At 51.3% G+C, this 15,679-nt stretch overlaps 1 protein-coding gene across 1 annotated transcript in view; it reads right to left on the reverse strand.

The window, feature by feature from the left end:
- The window catches only part of MAP6 (microtubule associated protein 6), a 76,701-nt gene continuing 61,022 nt past the window's right edge, over positions 1-15,679 (reverse strand). Inside the window, exon 4 of the mRNA XM_037131558.2 lies at positions 1-1,191. Within this exon, the coding sequence (XP_036987453.2) occupies positions 66-1,191 (1,126 nt within the window). The 3' untranslated portion in view covers positions 1-65. The remainder of the gene's footprint in view (positions 1,192-15,679) is intronic.

Here is a 15,679-nt window from a genome sequence, read left to right on the forward strand (position 1 = left end):
CTTCGCTGCCCTGGGGAGGGATAACTTTCACCGCCAGCTCCTTCCTTGGTGTCAAGGGGTGAGTGTCAAGGGGAACTCTCTATATATTCTGCATGGGGGACAGTAGGGATCATGACTGGGGGTGGAGGTGAGACAGTGGGCGGCTGTGGGCCCCTGGGACCTTGAGTCTTCAGAGGTTCAGGGACCGCAGGACCTTGGTCCTTGGCTGGTGGTGGCACTAGAGGATCTTGATCTTTCAGAGGCACCGAGATTATAGGGACTGGATTCTTCACAGGCTCAGGGACCACAGGACCTTGGTTCTTTGGAGGCTCGGGGACCATGGGACCTCGGTCCTTGACCAGTGCTGGAGCCACAGGACCTTGGTTCTTTGGAGGCTCAGGGACCACGGGGCCCAGATCCTTGACTCGTTCTGGGACCATAGGACCTTGATTCTTTACAGGTGCTGCAACCACAGAATCGTGATCCTTCAGAAGCTCTGGGACCACTAAACCTTGGTTCTTTATAGGCTCAGAGAGTGTAGGACCTTCGTTCTTTACAGGGGCTCTGCCCATGGCGCTCTGACCCTTCAGATGTTCTGGGGCCGCAGGACCTTGGTCCTTGACAGGTGCTGGAACCACTGGACCTTGATCCTTCAGAGTCTCTGGTGCCACGGAATCTTGATCCTTAACTCTTGCTGGAACCACAGGACTTTGACTCTTTAGAGGCACCGGGTACAAGGAACCTTCATTTTTGACTGGTGCTGAGATCACAGAACCTTCATTCTTCAAAGGCCCAGGGGCCACACGGTCTTGATCCTTAACTGGTATAGGGACCATGGGACCTACATCCTTCAGAGGCCCTGGGACCACAGGACCCTGATCCTTCAGAGGCCCTGGGACCACAGGACCCTGATCCTTCAGAGGCCCTGGGACCACAGGACCCTGATCCTTCAGAGGCCCTGGGACCAAAGGACCCTGATCCTTCAGAGGCTCTGGGACTACAGGATCCTGATCCTTCAGAGGCCTGGGGGCCACGGGAGCCTGATCCTTCAGAGGCTCTGGAACAGTAGGGCCTTGATCCTTTGGAGGCTCTTGGATCACAGGACCTTGATCTTTCAGAGGCCCCAAGCCCACGGCAACTTGATCCTTGTCTGGCTCTGGGGCTACAGGACCTCGATTCCTATGTGAATCACTGGAGGGATCGACCTTGCTCCTGCAGAGGAGAGAGAGGTGGTCACTGTGAGGGCAGAGCTCAGGCCAGGAGTAGGGCAGAGTGCAGAGTGCCTGTGGAGCCTGGGCAGGGCAGCTCTTGCTGGAGAGTAAGGGGGAGAACCCGACCTCCAGGTACAGAATGTGGGGTGGGGTGAGGGGCAGGCTTGGGAATCAGTCCTTCAGTGTGCTTGCCAATTGATTATAACCTGCACGTGGCATAATAGCGGGTGGCACCCAGGTGAAAAGGGCGGTGCTAGAACGGGACTCCCCTGGACAACCCAGCAGCCTGACCACCCTTACTCCACTGGGGCTGTTCTTCCTCCAGGACAGCCGGGCCCAACCTGGGAGCTCCTCCAGCTGTCTGCTCAGATGACCCTATAGACCAGAGGGCTCTTTCCTTGTCCTCTTGGCCTTCCACTCCTGACCCCTTGTTAAGGGCTGACTGTGGGGAGGGGCAAGGGGCCCATGGCATGCCAAGGAAGAGAGCAGTGGGGATGTCCCTCTTCCCCCTATCCCTTGGAAGCAGAAAATAATTTTTGCAACAGCCAGCATATGGTGGTAATAGTAAGCAGACCAGCTTTTAATTGGTTTTACTACTGCTTTTAAATTCTCTATGGACAGTGTACCCCAGTGTTTCCCGTGCTGCTGCCATCACTCAACCTTTGCTAGAGAAGGGGCTGGGACTCCCCATTTGGGCAGGGATGAGGCCCTGCAGCTCCTTCCCCCCTTCTGCTCCCTCTGGGCCCTCGCCCACACTTCGTCCAAGGCTCTAGGGCTGATGCCTCGCACCAGGATCCTCGCAGGCTGCTTGGTTGGCCTCACTGTAGATACCGCCCCATCCCTTGGCCCACCCACGTGGAGGAGAGCAGGTGACATCCTTGACACAGCGGACAAACACTGTCACACTCAGATGACACCAGTCTGGTTTAGAATGCACACTCCTTCCCTGCAGGCCAGGCTGAAAGTTACCACTCAGGAGAGGCCACTCGGCCAGGGTCACATGCCCTTGCACACCTAGAGCACACATCCTACTTTCCAAATCTCTTCTTCCCATGGCTCGTTTCAGCAGCCCTGGGGAGCACGCAGAAAGGGTTTTATCCCTGTACTTGTCAGAGGAGAAAACTGCGGCCGCAAGGGCAAGTGACGCAGAAAGTGAGAGGACCGGCACACCCCTGGTCCGGGTCCTTTCCCTCCTGGAGCCCGGTTTCTTTTCCCTGTCACGCCTGGCACTTAGTAGGTGCTCAGTGCAGGGAAGCGATGGTTACCCTTTACACTTTGTGGCCAGTCAAGTCTTTAAGCTTAACGCCACTTGAGTGTTTTAACAGTTCCTATTGGCTTTTAGGGCTATTTCTTACCTGCTCGTTAAAGCCATTCCAGTGACACCCCTACTTGGTAACACATTAGCTCATTATGGTTTCAGCTCCCTGGGCCTCAAGTTTGTCATCTGTTTCACTGGGTATGGTGATATTTACTCAAAAATTTATGATAATTAGAGATCATGTACTTAGAGCACCGGAACCATGATGTTACTATATAATATTATAATTCTTCTTCTAGTTACTTAGAAGTAAAATGACATGTATTTGGAGTTCTTAAATTCTGACATGTCATCCTGATTCAGAAGCTCTTCACTGCATTTAGCACCTGAGGTGCCAGAGGATGGACATCCTTCAGCAGAGGACATAGGAGCACAGGCAACCTGTCCATCTGGTCCCTCTCGATGTCTCTCAGCTCCGCAGTGGACAGAGCGGAGCCAGCGCGGCTCCTTGGCTCAGCAGGACACAGAGCACAGCTGCTCCAGCCAGATGGACACAGCTGGCTGCCACCAGCCAGACCTTAGTGTTTGTGGAGCGAGCCAGGCAAGGCTCCCCGGAGCACACAGAACCCAAGGAGGGCAGGAAAACACTGCCAGCGCTCGGCGGCTGGCCGGAGAAGGCAAGCAGCAACCTGATTCAGAAGAGAATCAAGAAAGAAATAGATTAGATGGATCCTGTAATGAATGACCCAGTAGCGTCATCCTTTAGGGGTGGTGAAGGTGAGACAGGGGACAAGAAAAGGCGCCCAGGGCTTAATTGGATTTTAGGGCCTTGGGTTGCAAAACCAATTCCATCGGCAGGATGTGGACTCAGAGTCCCCTGCTGCCGTGGACACTGAGAAAAGGGCCCGCTCCACTGTGGGGGTCACCAGATTCGCTTCCCTGACTACAGCGCTGGCGCTCTGGTCACACCCCGTGTCTGGTGAGCACTCTTGGCCAGTCCAAAATGAAGCCCGAATTCACGTGGTTATATAACCTTACTTTGCTCTATTTAATGAACATGTTTCTGTAGTGAGTGTCTGTAGCTGTGGGAAGGCTTAACATTAATATTAGAAATGATAAATCTACAATATTTTCTTTTTTTGGTATTATATTTAGAAAAAATCAATGTAGATTTAGTTTGAAGGTGTTTGAAATATTAAAATAATTTGGCATATTACAATATGTAACAGATCTGCTTTGTGATCCCAATATAAAATATGCAATAATTAATTTAGACTTGTGATATTTAATTGAAAGATATAATTTTATAAATCTTGTAAGCAATGATGGAACTTTTATGACAATCTAATAGCTTTCATATTTTTTAAGCTTAGATTATTTTAAATTATTTATACTTTTAATTATTCAGGGACATTAAGTTAAGTAATAAAATCCCCCTTAAAAGAGATTGTTAAAATGTACTAGATTTTTCAGTGTTGCTTTTATCAATTAAGCCTTCGTTTTTAAACCCACGGCAGCCTTGGTTGGTTTTCCTCTGAATGAAGCCTCCCCCAGGGCGACATAAAGCTCTCCTTGGTGCCAACTGGCCATCCTTGGTTCCATGCTGCCCTGTCAGTCTCCACTGTTGAATCTCCGCAAGGCTGGCGAAAGCAGCACCTACAGTGCCCTCTGCGTGAAGCAGACAAAGCTGTGGCCCTGGAGTGACACTGGGCATGTCACTGGTAAGTGGAGACAGGCTGGAGTCACCCCATGCAGCCCACAGGCCAGCTGTCCTTGGACATGGCTCACCTTGCACAACCAAATCTAGTGCCTGGAGCCAGGTGCAAACCTTCTCAAGGCAGCATGTGACACAGACCCCTTCTCCTCCCAGCCTGTGTCCCCTCTTGGTAAGTAAAATGAACAACCTGCTGGGTTTCCCTCAGCCTCCATGCTGCTTATTGCCTGTGAGGTCTTGGGCAATGACTCATACATAGTAGACCTTGTTTCAGATGATCCTTCTAGGCAGGGATCTGAAATAATCCTTCGTGTCTGTAGAGTGCTTTGGCACATCACACGCATAAGGCCAGCACTGTAATAACTGTAGTAGCAGTTTACTAAGTGCTCACACAATGGACCCTCAGGGCAGCCCTGGAGGAAGGCGGGGCAGCTGGTGGCCCGCCCTGCAGCTTCGCCCTCCTTGCACTGTGCTAATCTTGATCTAATGGGGGCAGGGGCCCATTAGATCAAGGCAGGGGCCATACTCCTGGCCTGCAGCCCCAATGCCTAGCATAGTAGTTCCTGGAACATAGAAGGTCAAATGGAAAGATTCACAAATTATTGTTGCTGAAACCTAGTTCATCATCTACCCCGTGGCCCCAGCCAGAAACCCAGGGTCATCCTGTAGGCCTTCCTTTCCCTGAGAACCTTCACCCAGCCCATCAAGAACCGTCTGTCCCAGCTCCTAACATGTATCTCTGGAGCTACATGTTAGGAGGAAAAGGAATGGAGTTACATTCCTTTTCCTCCCTCCCTTTCCCCCACTGGCTGTGCCATCATCTCCGTGGGCCACTGTGACAGCCTCCTGACTGGTATCCACTGCTCCTCATTCCACTTATTGTTGTTCAACAGAAATCAGAGTGATCTTTCAAAAAAGCATATCTCTTCCGTGCTTGCAGCTCCCCAGTGGCCTCTCCTTGCACTCAGCATGAAGAGTGAAGCCTGTTACACACCGGGCTGGCCAGCCTGCTCCCACCCCATTCCCGGCTCCTGCGCCCTGGCCCCTGGGACTTGGTTCTGTTGCTTAGTCTGCACTTCTCTTTCCATTTACACCTTAGCACATGCTATTGTCTCCTCCTGGAACGTTCTCTTGCACCTTCTTCCACCGATTAATGCCTACTCATCCACCATTCAGCTCACTGGAGCACGTTCCCAGGAAGAAGGCTTCCCTGGTTCGCAGATGCGACCAGACCCCTGCTCCAGGCTCTGCGAGTCCCTGGCCCTTTCTTTCATATCTTTATCACAGCAAATCACTTCCCTCTTTGGATTAATGTTTCCCCTACTAGACCCGAAGCATTCAGCAGGCAGGACCATGTCACACTTGCACAGCAGTGTATTCTCTGTACCTAAAACAGTACCTGGCCCAGGGAAGGCCCTGACTAAATACACATTTATTGAATAAATGAATAAATGAGAGCTTTTTCTGTGCCAGGATCTGTCCTATTTGTGTAAAATGCAATGTTTCAAGGTTACATGAGACACCCTGAGTTTTAGGACCTTGGTTTTCTGCCCTTCTTCCCATTTCCATGGAGACAGGCAATGCCTCCTGGGTACATGCACATGACCTTGGACCCATGCTTTGTCAGAGCCTGGAAGCAGATTATCAAGCCCTGCCCTGGAGGATCTGCAGGAAGGGCTTCTTTCTTCCCACTGGCTCTTGCTCTTGCACAACAATTCTAACCCGCCAAGAGATTTTTTTCCTCCCCAGCGTGAGCCCTGATGGAACATCAAAGCAGCCCAGAGCTGGGGCTCTGCTCCTTGTGTAGGGCCATGGTCAGAAATCAGGAACCTGTGGACCCTGTCCTTGAATCTCTGCCTATTCAGTTTGAAAAAGCCCCGAGGAAAAAAGAAACTCATACTTTCTGAGCAATAGCCACATGCCAGACTCGATGCTGGGTGTTTTAACACAGATCATTTCTTATCCTGCAAAGGGCAGCCTGCTGGAGGAGAAAGTGTACCCCTGGACTCGAGAGCAGAGCAGCTGGGTTTGAATTCTGTCCCAGCTCCTTCATAGCCATCGGATGTCATCATGGGCATGCCAGGCTCCAGGCCTCAGTCTCCTTAATCTATAACCTGGAGAGCACAGGGCCCACCTTCTGGGGAGGAGTCATTCACCTGAATTCTTATGGCATGACCCCTGGAACATGAGTGAGGTTCAGTAAATGTTAGTTCCTAAGAGGGACTCAGTGACCGGGCCCAACTGTGTTTCTCTACAGATGGGAAACCAAGGCCAGCACCTCCCCCAGGGGGCTGAGCCAGGGCCCAGGCGGAGTACACCTTAGGGCCTTGGGGGTGGGGGGGGAAGCAGGGGACAGAATATGGATGTTTTCATGGTTTTGTCCTCCTATCTACCTCCAAGGGCCCTGTACAGGCACCCACATTTCCCAGACGCAACCAAAGCTGCCAACGCACCCCAAGGTGGAGTGCCAAGAAAGCAATCTTGGAAAGACTCATTATAAAGAATCTGCAGGAGACAACCATCCTCAAAACAAGAGCTCTCGCCCCCACTTCACCCCCCACAGGACTCCGTGGTAGCCTGTTTCAGCAGTTGTCATGGTGGGCAGGAACACCTGCACTCTCCCGCCAGCATGGGCTGTGTGTGCTCAGCTTTGCATCTCCGGTAACCAGTGTCTGGCTCACAGTAGAACCTGTCAGACATTTGTGGGAGTCACGAATGGCTGGCGTGTAGCTCTTTCTTTGTATTCTATTTTATTTTTTTCTCTTTTATCCATTCACTGAACAAAATCTGTGCCAGGCCCAGAGTGAATGACACGGGGGCCCTGACGTGAGGGGCGCCCTATGTGGAGTAGGCAGACAGACCTGTGAGCACACACCACAGGCACTGGAGCCACTGGAGCGCCAGCTCCACCATCAGCCCTGGCTCTAAGCCTTCATCAGCCCGTGTCTCTTAAAATAGGCCCCAAAGTCTCTCCAGGGACAAAGACATCACTCTACTGGAGAAGTGCCCTCTGTTCTATGAAAGCACGCTTCACAGAGGAAGTCAGAGGCACCCAGGGCTGGAAGGATGGACCTGAGGGTCATCAGTCTCCTGAGCTTCTGCTGCTGTCTTCCTGCTGGCTCCGGCCAGTCCCTTCCCACACCGCCCCAGGGCGGGGCGTATACCAGTGAGGCAGCCCATCTCTTGGTGGCCCAGTGGTCCGACCCTAAGCAGAAACCTGTATTTCTGTCAGCTCTACTCCTTCCCATGCCTGCCTGATCCGGGTTCATGCTCCAGGGCCCCCCCCTTCCAGAGAACGCCCCATGCCTGCCCCAGGACAGCCGTCCAGAGGTTGGGAGCCATTCGAAGGGGGCAGCCATGGGTCCTTATTCCTGGCTCCTCTGGCAACGCATGGCCCGCAGCAACTCAGACCTTTGGTTTCCGAGCTCTCGCTGCCCTGACTGCTCTCTGCACAGCATATCTCGGCCGGCTCCCCATCCTTTGGAAAGTGTGACCCCAGAACGCAAAATAATATTGCAGGCGGTGCTTCTCAGCAGGACACATGGCCTCTGCCCTGGAGTCCATACCATCCATGAGGCAGCCCTTGGCTGCTTTCGCTTTCTCTTGGGCACGTCATCGCAGCTGCCAACGCCACTGTCCCTTCTGTCTAGTGACCTCTCTTCAGTGACTGAAAGTTCAGTTTAAGGGTCACTTCCTCATTGAAATCACCCCACCCTCTACCTCCGGGGTCGGGTCCTCCTTCTCCTGCATTCCCTCAGTGCGTCTCCATCCCCCCCCACAGCAGCCCCCCCCCCCAGATGAGTGGCCAACTGGGGGCTCTTTGAGGACAGAGACCACATCTGCTCTATATTTTCTCTACAACTTTCCCTCCTTTCCTCACTTCTCTCCCCTCCTCCCTTCCACAAACATTTAATAAGTTCCTACTATGTGCCAGGCCATTGAATAGAGTGGAGACGGAGAGAGCGCTGGCACAAGGCTGGCAGACCCTGAGCGACTTCCATCCTCACCGAGGAGTTGAAGAAGGAACTTGCACAAGACCGAAGTCTACAATCACATTCACACAATTCACAGAAAAAGAGTTCCTACTATTAACTGCTTTGGCACCTGCTTCGTCCTCCCAAACTGCAGCATCTCTATGGTTTTCTAAGAGGACTTTCTATACAGTGTACACTTTCTGTTCTCACGGCGGCCCTGCCAGCCAGGCACGCAGGGGTCACCCTACCCCAACTTGTGGGTGGAAACAAGGCTCAGAAAAGGCAAGTAAGTCACCTAAGGCCACCTAGTGAATTTGTGGCCATGTCAAGACCCCAACCGAGGATGACAGACTTGCAGTCAGGCCCTTTCCTTTTTATAACAATATCCCTCATGATACAGAGATTTCAACTATATACACTGATGTTGTGACCTCAGCTACTGAGGTTCCAAATCTGTCTGCAGAAGTCTGAACTGGGGTTTTCCCTGGGACAGGGGCTGGAGCCACTGACCTCTGCAGGTTCCCAGTTCCGAGCTCCCGGCTGCATCTCCTGAGAGAGTTGGCCCTCTGGGGGCCAGGCCCCCAACAACGGGCCCTCCTTTACCTCTGCCCTGCTACACAAGGACCTCCCTCCAAGGCTTACCTGCTGCTGTTCAGCAGACCCTGGCATAGGGGCTGGTTCCAGAAAGGAGCGGCACCCTGGTTTGAGAGTGCCCATCTACACCTATAAGCTCTTCCTGTACGGCTGTCACTGGGTCTTCCAGCCCAGGGCCTCACGAAGGGTCCACCAGCCGAGGCTCATCAGCACGGGGAGGGCAGCTAGGACAGAGCTGGGAAAATGCTGCCACCACACGCTTAATTCTGGGCAGGGGCTGGTGGGGGCTGGGAGGTAATAACAGTGCTGATCCAACACAGCATCTCTGACCTTCATGTGACTCATTTCTCATAGACAACAAGGGTACGCAAAGTCATCAAAGGTTTGGGGCACAGAAGGAACAGGCCTGCTATTTCAGGAAGAGGCACATCTTTACAGCAGGGATCCCACAGATGGCCCCAAGTCCTGGACTGAGCATGGGTTTTAGTCACACAAGCTTGACTGCAAATCCTGGCTCACCACTTACAAGTTGTGTGACTTTGTTGTTTAATCACTGAGTCTTAATTTCTTTGTCCGTAAATAGGGATCGCACCTACAAGCTCTCTAGTCCTATTGTGAAAACAAGTGTATAAAGGCCAAATGGAAGTTTGTTCTCTCCTCCTAGGCTGTGCCAACCTGCATTTTACAAAAGTGAAACCAGAAACCCAGGTCAGATTCCCGGTTCAGATTTTTCTCCATCAGCCCAGGTTCCCTGCAGGTGGACATGTCCTCCTGACGTCGGGAGAAATGGCTGCACTGGGTGACTAGAGCTTATGTTTTCTGCCCTGCGCTATCGCTCTTATAGTCCTTTTTGCCGTTAAACACCTCTTCTAGATAGAACCTGCTAAGAAGAACTAAATAAATTCCCAATTGCATAATAAATATTTTAAGAAGCATCCTTGGTTTTAACACCAAGAAGGCAAAATCAAGAGTATAGCTGACTGTCTCAGTGGGCTGCCAAGAATCTGATGATCCTGCTAATGACCCTTTTTAGAATGTCAAGTGCTGGACTGAGGCAACCAGACAGCCATCGCTTGGCTCTTGTCTAGCTCTGTGCTCCTAGAAACTTGTTAATGAATTTCTGTCCTTTCCTCCCACCTTACCTAAAGCAAAGGATGAAATCTTGAGCTATTAATCAAAGTTGGCTTCGTGTGTCCAGAGGGGATCGATGAAAATGAACAGGTGATTGCAGAAGTGGAATCTGTACTGGGTGATTTATGGGCTGTGCTCAGAGATGAGGGGCCAGGGGAAGGGCTGGGGGAGTGGCGAGAGGGCAAGGCAGAAAGACCCATAAGAGATGGATTTTTCTCTTGTCCTGTTGTGTGGCAAAAAGAGTGGATTTTTCAGATGCAGCTCCAGCTACCACACCAATGGGCCCAAGGGTGGTAACTGGGAAGTGGTGGTCGGCAAATCTAAGCTTAAATGAACTACGGTCAAGGGCATTCCACTTTAGAGCCTACACAGGACTTTCACATGCATCCTCACTGTGCCACCTGAACAGTCCATGAATCGGAAACAGGTGTCTGCCTGCCCTCCCAAACTCCAGAACCAAACACATTTGGAGAATATTGTATCTCTTGCTGACCAAATTCATACTTTCTGAATCTGAGAACCAAACAGATTTAGATAGTGATGGATACATGTAGTATTATTATCCCTTTGAGGCTCAAAGAAATTAAGAGACTCAGTCAAGGTCACACAACCAGTACGTAGTAGAACTTTGCTTTAGAACCAGGCCCATTGGCTCTAACTCCCAGCCCTTCCTCCTAAGATGTGCCCTTGGAGGGCTGCCTCTCTGCCATGTAGACTTAGGGCAGCTGCACTGGGCAGGGGGTAGGAGTAGCCAACCTCTTAAGAGTATCCACTGACCAAGAGTCTGTGGTTTTCTGAAGTCAGAACTATTCAGCAAAAGCGGCTATGTAAGTACAGAAGTGGGCTGGGCATCACAAAACCAGCTGTTGAGTGTGTGCTCTGAGCTTCACCGTTACTGTGACCTGTCTTGAAACCACCCCTTCCACGTGAGCAGAGCCAGTTGCTAAGCAAAATAAAGCCTTACAGAAGCACCACAGTGAATATGGAGGCAGGTGGTGAATGTTGTCATTAATTTGCTCACTTGTGACTCATTCAACACACATTTAGAAGACATTCGCTGTGGTTGGACCAGAAGCTAGGGCCACGAGTATGCACAGAAGGACCTGGTCCTTGCCCGGGGAGCACAGTCTAGTAGGGGACACACACACGCACGCACACATGAATGGGTGACACAGTTCATGTGGTAAGTTCCATGATGAAGACACACACAGGAGGCATCTTACCCAGCCTGGGAGGTGCGGGAAAGGCTTCCCGGAGCTGTCCCCTGAGCGGAGTCTTGAAGGATGAGTTAGCCGGGTGGAGAAGCAGAGGGCAATCGGAGCAGGTGGGGCGGCGCGGGTAAAGGCATGGAGGTGAGAAGCAGCATGGCGCACCGAGGGGACAAGAAGCTTCCGCAGGCCGCCCGGAGCCCATGGATGGTTGAAAGCAGGGTGTGATATGGTCAGATTTGCATGTTCTAAAGATCCTTCTAGCAGCTTAAACCAGTACCAGTGGTGGTAATTTATTTCTCTCGGCATCCGAAGTTCCCTTGGCCCCAGAAAAGATGTCTGGGTTGAGATAGTTAAAATACAATGCCAAGTTCACAAGTGATGGAGGGCCACTTGTGTGAGGACAAGGGACAGAGAATTATGCTCAGTTCCACGGTTTGTGCATAAAATGCACAAAATGATGCTCTCTGATCCCATGCCTTAGGTAATGGACACCAGTTTTCTCTTGGTATCTCCAGTAACAAGTATATTTCTTATACATGAAAATTTGTCAGATTATTCTGTATTCAATAACCATGCATTTTAGTTACTCAGTCAATTTAATACCTAAAGGAGAAAACCTGTAGATTTGGCTGAGACAAGTTGTCAGTTCACTTAGGACATCTGAGCCACTTGTGTGTGAATCCCTGGTCAAATTCTATTTCTCTGGTTTGCATCTGGGTCCCAAGACTGAAAGAGAACCCAGGGCAGCCTTTCAGAGGGCCAGCATGGCCTGGCCAGATGAGGGCACTATGCAGTGTAATAGTGCAGTTGAGTCCAGCTTGTCCGCAAACTGACTCACTGCACACCAGCCTCAGCCCCGCTCAGGGAAGGGAAAAATAGCGAGGCTGTGGGGCCGAAGACCTGCGCCCCGAGCTACCTTGTCTCTCTGAGCCCACAGAGCTGGCAGGTGCCCCTCCCCTCTGACCTTCCTTTCCTGTCTGTTACTTGGGCAAGCACCAGCTCCACAACGTTAAGAAGGGTCAGTGGAGTGGCACAGAAAAAATTCCTTTGTAAGCAACCAGTGAATGTAATCTGCTAGGATATTCTTCTTTAGGTCTGTGGACTCAAGATAATTCAAGAGCTGGAATTCTTTTGAAGTGTTCTTCCTAAGCAGACTGTTAGCCTCAGTCACCTTCATGTGTTGTCAGAGATTATGCATTGTTAACTCTCTGTCAGAAAGATAGTGAACACAGACTTTTCAAGTATTATAAAGGGAAAAGGAAGGGCCTGAAATGACCGGTATTGAATGTCCACTCTGGGTTCCCTGTCGCCATTATGGCATTTCACCCTCACCTCTCTTCTCTGAGGTGGGTATTAGTGTCCCTGTATTGAGGACACCAAGGCTCAAAGAGGCTAGTGGCACAGGCTTTCACAGCTAGCACTGATGTCCACCCAGGCAGCTTGCAACTAAGTGCACTGCCAATGTTAACCAGTGTTCACACAATAAAGAATAAAATTCAGGCAGGTGTTATCTTGGAGAGAGTGTGAATTTGGTGCCAGACCACCACAATAAAGTGAGCATTGTAATAACGTGAGTGCTAATCTTTCTGCTGGTGGAGGGTCTTGCCTTCAATTTGTAAAACAAAAAGCAAGATCTGCGACATGCAGTGGAGTGAAGTGCAATACAACAAGGCCTGCCTGTACGGAATGACGTCAATCCCAGTATTACAGGTCTTCTAGGGTGGTCTAGGTGCTACAAGGATCTCGCGTCGAGTGCAGTGCAGTGCAGGAGCTCTGGACTATGTGCCTGGTTCCGCAGAAGTGGAGCCTAAGGCAGGGTTGGCTCCCATCATTTGGAACAGCTGCCCTAGCGGCTGCCCCAGATGCCGCCCAGCCCTGCAGGCCTCAGCTTGGGCTGGGGGAGGGCCTTGCCTGAACTGTAGAGGGTCCACAGGCTACATCCTGAAAGAGACATGTTATACCCGTGGTCCTGAAAATGTGAACTGCTTTAAAACATTTTTGCAGGAAGACACACTAAGGGAGTTCCTAGCTTTTGTGAAATGGGACTCAACACTCCCCAAATCTATGAGGAGCAGGTTCTATATTTTTCAGCCCAAGTGAAAAAAATGAGGGAAGAATTTCACTAAGAACACGCAAACACCAAAAAAGAATGAAAAAACACTTATAACTAATTTAGTAATAATGAACTATTTAAAAACTAGAGGGCTGGTTTTTATTTTGTTCGCTGTTTTAGGGAGGTGATGTCAGTAATGAGTTATAGATTCACCTCCTGGGCTCCGGGCACCAGCAGGGAGCCTGGCGAGAAGCACAGGCTACGGCTCAGGACGAGCCCCGACCACCGGGCGGCACGGAGAGAGCTGGCCGGGCTCCCCCCCTTCCCGCCTTCCCCGTCGCCCAGGTCTTGTCCTTGTTCTCAGTGTTTTGCCCTCTCTTGGGTCGTTCTGTGTCTGCATCTCTGTGCGTCTCGCTCTTTACCGCTGTTTCCACCTCTCTCAACCCCTGGTTTTGATCAAAACAATCCTTAGCTGATCAAAAGGGGCTGGATAATTTGACTTTAATATGCTTTTAAGTAGGGTTTCTATATAGAACAGGCGATTTTCTGTGTTCTGCCTCATACAAAAGCTGGCAGGTGGGTGTAATTTTTTTTCTGTTAATCCAGAAAACAGAGATATAGTGGTTTTCATATGTATGACCATTGATTGGTTGACACCTACCAAGCCTCCGCCCGCAAACCCAGAAACTGGGGCCAGCAGGAGCATAAAGTCCCAGCCTAGAGCTCCTAGCCTGAAGAAAGAGAGGACCCGTGGCCGTTGCCTGATGTGTGGGTGAGGGTGAGAAGCATGATGGCGGGGAGCATGCGAAGGTGTGGGGTGCAATCTGGGTGCATGAGATGGAGATCCCAGTTAGCAACTGCCCGCCGGCCTGGCACCAGGCCTTTCCGTGACAGGCTCTGCCAGTGGCCAGCCTTCGCCTGACCCTCCTTGTGTGAACTGCTTCCCCAGGACCTGAGCTCACCTGGTGTTGGACCCCTCCACACCTTTGCTGTGCAGCTCCCTCTGTCTGGCATGCCTTGGCCCAGCTGGTCATCACCAGCCCATCCACTGAGGCCTTCCCCAATCCACAGAACAGCCAGAACAAATTCCTCCTGCGCACCCCACTGTGGTTGGGGGGCGGGGGGCTCAGTCATCCTGGTTTCTTAGTGCCCAACACAGTGCTTAGCACAGAGCGGGCATTCAAGGAACATATCTTGGAAAAGGGAAGAAGGATCCCACAAGAAGCTTTTGCCTCCCACTTTAGCAGAAGGATAGCAAAGTGGGCAACCTCAGCTCCGAGCGAGATTCCCACCTGGATCTGCAATCCTGCCCGTCTGCCTGCCTCCGCCTGCCTGCATCCCCCCCACTCTCCAGGGAGCCCTCCCCCACGAAGCCTTCCAGTTCCCTACCCCTGTCCTTCATCTGAGCTCCCAGCAACCTGGTCTGTTGTTACTTAATTTGGACCACACCCCCATGTCAGGCACACACAAGACTGTCACTCCTGTAACCCATGCAGTGAGCCAGCTCCCGCAGGGTGGAGTCTCCACAATGACCTGATTAAATGAGCAGGTGAAGACATCTCTGCCCTCCCTTGGGAGAAGAACAAGCCAGGACCGACAGTCCTGCTGGTTGACAGGAAGGGGTGAGAGATTCAGGGCCCTGTCTCCCAGCCTGGCGAGGACGTGCTGAACTCAGGCGATCGCTCGTCCCCAGCAACATGGGATCAAAACGTTACACTACCTGGTTGGCCAGTGGGTCTCCCGGTCCATCTTCGCCTTTCCCAACACTTAGCTCTGACTGCTCGCAATTAGTATCTGAGAGGCAATCTAAAAGAGTCAAGCTGCATTACGGAGAGCCCCCGAAAAACTGCAGGGCGCAGCTCCTCTCGTGGAGAGCGGCTCAAGTGGCAAAGGTGGGTCCTTCACCTACTCAGCTGGGCCTTACCGAGGAAATAAGATCAAGAAAGTGGTGTTCGTCTTTAGCATTTATTTATAATTGGAAAAACTGTTTGTTTGTTTGTTTGTTTGTTCGTTCTGAGCAGGCATAGACCACAAGCACGTCACAATCAATTGGCTATACATGAATGTCTTTGTTATTTTCTTACCAACAGCGGGAATGAAATAGCACCAAGAGAGGAGTGCGCTACACATGACATAGACAGTCTGCGGTATGCAACAAAACCCAGGCCACAAAATCATAATTAGACACTCCTGTCTGCCTCCGAGAGCCAAAAGCACAATGGACCGAATGGGCACGCGGTGGGGACCACAGAGCCGCGGGAGCCACTGCGCAGCCGCAGCGGGTACTGCGCAGGCCAGTGAGGCAGCCAGTGGGGAAGTTTCTGTTCTCACGCTCCTGCCAGAGCAGCTGAGGAGACCATAGGGCGGTACGCAAAAATGAGCAGCGCAGGCACTGGCAGCTTGGTCACCTTCAGAAAGGCAGAAATAAACACTGCTTGTGAAACCGAGATCAGTTTCCATCAGTGTGTCTGGGGTACAGAACAAGACTGGCCGAGTTTTATTTGTAAACAGTAGAAATCGAAGGAATTTTCTTGCCAGTGAAATGACACATTCA

This window comes from Artibeus jamaicensis, unplaced genomic scaffold, assembly GCF_021234435.1.
Source record: "Artibeus jamaicensis isolate MK-2021 breed Jamaican fruit bat unplaced genomic scaffold, CSHL_Jam_final contig_64, whole genome shotgun sequence".
Taxonomy (NCBI): Eukaryota; Metazoa; Chordata; class Mammalia; order Chiroptera; family Phyllostomidae; genus Artibeus; species Artibeus jamaicensis.